Source organism: Chiloscyllium plagiosum, unplaced genomic scaffold, assembly GCF_004010195.1.
Source record: "Chiloscyllium plagiosum isolate BGI_BamShark_2017 unplaced genomic scaffold, ASM401019v2 scaf_44785, whole genome shotgun sequence".
Classification (NCBI taxonomy): domain Eukaryota; kingdom Metazoa; phylum Chordata; class Chondrichthyes; order Orectolobiformes; family Hemiscylliidae; genus Chiloscyllium; species Chiloscyllium plagiosum.
Genome location: NW_025207887.1, coordinates 1,212 through 4,434, shown reverse-complemented (window position 1 = coordinate 4,434; position 3,223 = coordinate 1,212). Strand labels below are relative to the sequence as shown.

At 44.5% G+C, this 3,223-nt stretch overlaps 1 protein-coding gene across 1 annotated transcript in view; it reads left to right on the top strand.

The window, feature by feature from the left end:
• dad1 (defender against cell death 1) overlaps window positions 1–3,021 on the top strand; it is a 4,786-nt gene extending 1,765 nt beyond the window's left edge. The window contains exon 2 of the mRNA XM_043685317.1: window positions 2,767–3,021. Coding sequence (XP_043541252.1) covers window positions 2,767–2,897 — 131 coding nt within the window. The 3' untranslated portion in view covers window positions 2,898–3,021. The remainder of the gene's footprint in view (window positions 1–2,766) is intronic.
• The last annotated feature ends 202 nt before the right edge of the window (window positions 3,022–3,223 follow it).

Here is a 3,223-nt window from a genome sequence, read left to right as displayed (position 1 = left end):
GGGGGCAGGTGGGGGAGGGGCACCGAGATGAGATACTGGGGAAGGGGGTGTGTGGGGGGGAGACACTGGGGAAGGGGATGTGTGCGGAGAGCGAGACTGGGGAAGGGGGTTTAGTGGGAGTGGAGTTGGGGAGAGTCACTGTGGAGGGGTCAAAAGTGGCAGTGATAGGTGATATTTGACCTGTTATGAGGGCCGCCCTTCAAAGCCTTGGGCTCCATTGGAACCTGAATGAGGGATTGTACTATTGTAGACCCTGTTGGAATGGGGGTTCAAATCCCAGAGGGTAATGGTGTGGTGCTCGGTCCTGGGAGGTACGTGTTCATTTGTTTTTGTTCACTAGTTGTAGGCTTTGCTGGCTGGGCCATCATTTATTGCTCGTCCCCAGTTGCCCTTGTGAAGTTGAGCTGCCTTCTTGAACCGCTGCTGTCCGTGTGTTGTAGGTTGATCTACAATGCCCTTCCGGAGTGAATTTCAGGATTTTGACCCAGCGACAGTCCAGGAATGGGGATATACAGTCCGTTCTGCTATAACGGATGTTACTTCAAAGCGAATTGGCTATAATGTGATTGATGAATTTAGACCATTATTTATAGAACGTAAACTTTCCTCACCTGTATTGTCTATAACGTGATTCCAATTCCATTGGTTTAAACGGTTCTGCTGTTGTGGGATCACACAGGAACAGAACAATGGCGGTATATCAGAACAGACTGGATTTCCAAGTCAGGATGGTGAGTGGCTTGGAGGGGAACTTGCTTGGGCGGGCGGTGTTCCCCTCCAAGCCCCTCTGCTGCCCTTGTCGTTCCAGATGGGTTTAGGTGCAACAAGGATTAGAGACCCTGTCACCTGATTTCTGAGGTGGGGTGGACTATGGTTCCTTCCTGGATGGATGTAAACTGCCCTGAATTTGAAGTTTAAGATCAGGTAATTATGCCTTGGTGTTATGTGGTTGAATTGATGGTGACGCAGTGACCTGATTTAATTTTCATCAGTTGAAACTTTACCCAGGACCATCATTGATAACTCTTGTTACCTTTGGTATTGAATGCCTGCGATGAAATAAGTACCTGCCTTCTTCATACAGTTAGTCCTCACTTAGAATTGTGTTTATAAGAAATACTATTGTTAAATGAATGACTTAAAAACAATTCACCTCTTCCCATTAAAACCAATATTGGTTCTATAGGCTCTCTCATATAAACCATATATGAACATATAAATGAGGAGCAAGAAAAGGCCATTGCAGCCCTTGAGCAATGTTCTATCTGTGTTGTGCAGCACTGGGAAGCTCCCTGTATATCAAAGCTGCTGTCACACAAGGACCTTGGAGATCCTTGTAGCAGCAAGACACATACAAGGGAACAGTGACTGTGAGCCTGCTCTGTGATCACAATAAGAGCTGATCCGATTGTAATCACAAAGTTGTATTCCTGCCTGCGCTGATAACCTTTTACCTGCTTGCTTAGCAAGAAGCTATCGATCACAAAAGCAGAAATTGCTAGAGAAACTCACATCTGGTAGCATCTGCAGACAGAGCAAAACAAAAGCTACCTTCTCGGTCTAGTGAACCTTCTTCAAAAGACAATTCTGAGGAAGGGTCACTGGACCCAAAATGTTAACTCGACTTTCTCTCCACAGGTGCTGCCAGACCTGTTGAGTTTCTCTAGCAATTTCTGTTTTTGTTTCAGATGTCCAACATCTGCATTTCTTTTTATTTTGTTTAAGAATCTATCTTTGCCTTAAAATAATATTCAGGAGCTCCACTTCCAGCAAGGTTCCAGGAAGCGTTCCAAAGTCACTCTGGGAGGAAAATGATTCACCTCCTCTGTTTAAATTAGGTGACCCCTGACCTTAGACCTTCCTCATCATTTATAAAAATTATACTTGTAAGTAGATTTCCTATATTTGTGAGTGAAATGATGTTCAAAACAAGTGTAAAAGAAATGTGGTAATTATCTTGCTGTACCTCCTGCTCACTGGCAATTCTGCTTCCTGCTGATGCCGCTTTCTGCATTTCTCATTCACCATACCTCTTGCTGACTGACCCACTGAGTAATTTCAGAGTATTCCACTGACTGACTCTGGCTGATGACCTCTTCTACTCCTCTTCTGTCCACCCTCCAACTAGTGACTTCACCCACTCTCTTGCAATCAGCCGTCTGACTTGTGCTCACTGTGTCTCATCTTGTTGCTTCATCCTCTTGCTAAATTCCCTTTTCCAGATTCATGCTTCTCTCTCATGAAGCCTTGCTATGGGGATGAGTGATGAGGGGCAGGAGGAACCGCCTTTGACTTTGGGGTGAATCAGAACAGCAGATGCCATAGGTCAACAGCCAGATGGTGGTTTAGGCAGCAGAATGGTGCCAATCAGGTCAGGTGGCCCAGCGTCAGACTGGCACAAAGCATCTTTGGAACAAAACCCACAAAATGACAAGAACACAGATCCCCTGAACTCCCGTTAAAGTAAAACAATGTAAAAATGAGCAGTGATAAACCAAAACTGAAACAGAAGTCGCTGGAAAAGCTCAGCAGGTCTGGCAGTGTCTGTGTAGAGAGATCGGAGTTAAGATTTCAGGTCCATTATCAGAAAGATAAAGAGGTATTCCACTGTCTTTGGCATCCACTGAGGTTGGGTTAAGCTGTGCAGGGTGCATTGTTTCTTGATCATAATCTGAACTGACAGCTATTTATTTCTACGTATATATGATGATAGCACTGCAGTATTTTCCACTAATTATTAAACTTTGCTTTCCTCCACTATTACAGTTTGCTTGCGGATACAGATCAACCCTCAGAACAAAGGAGATTTCATTGGTATCTCGCCTGAGCGAGCATTTGCAGACTTTCTCTTTGCTAGCACCATTCTTCATCTGGTGGTGATCAACTTCATAGGTTAAGTGTGCACATTGGTGAGTGGATTTGAGATGAATTTCTTTTTTTGGGGGCATCAAGTGAAATTAACAAAAATGCTGTAGATGAACATGATTCATTTCTTCCCCCCTCCCCCAGATTACATTTTGATTTAGCCCATACTTGCTCCCTCTATCCCTCCGCATTTTTGATGATTTACACTCCCTGTAGGTTTTGCTTGTAAATAGGCAAAAAGTGAGAACTGCAGATGCTGGAAACCAGAGTTTAGATTAGAGTGGTGCTGGAAAAGCACAGCAGGTCAGGCAGCATCCAAGGAGCAGGAAAATCGACGTTTCGGGCAAAAGCCCTTCCA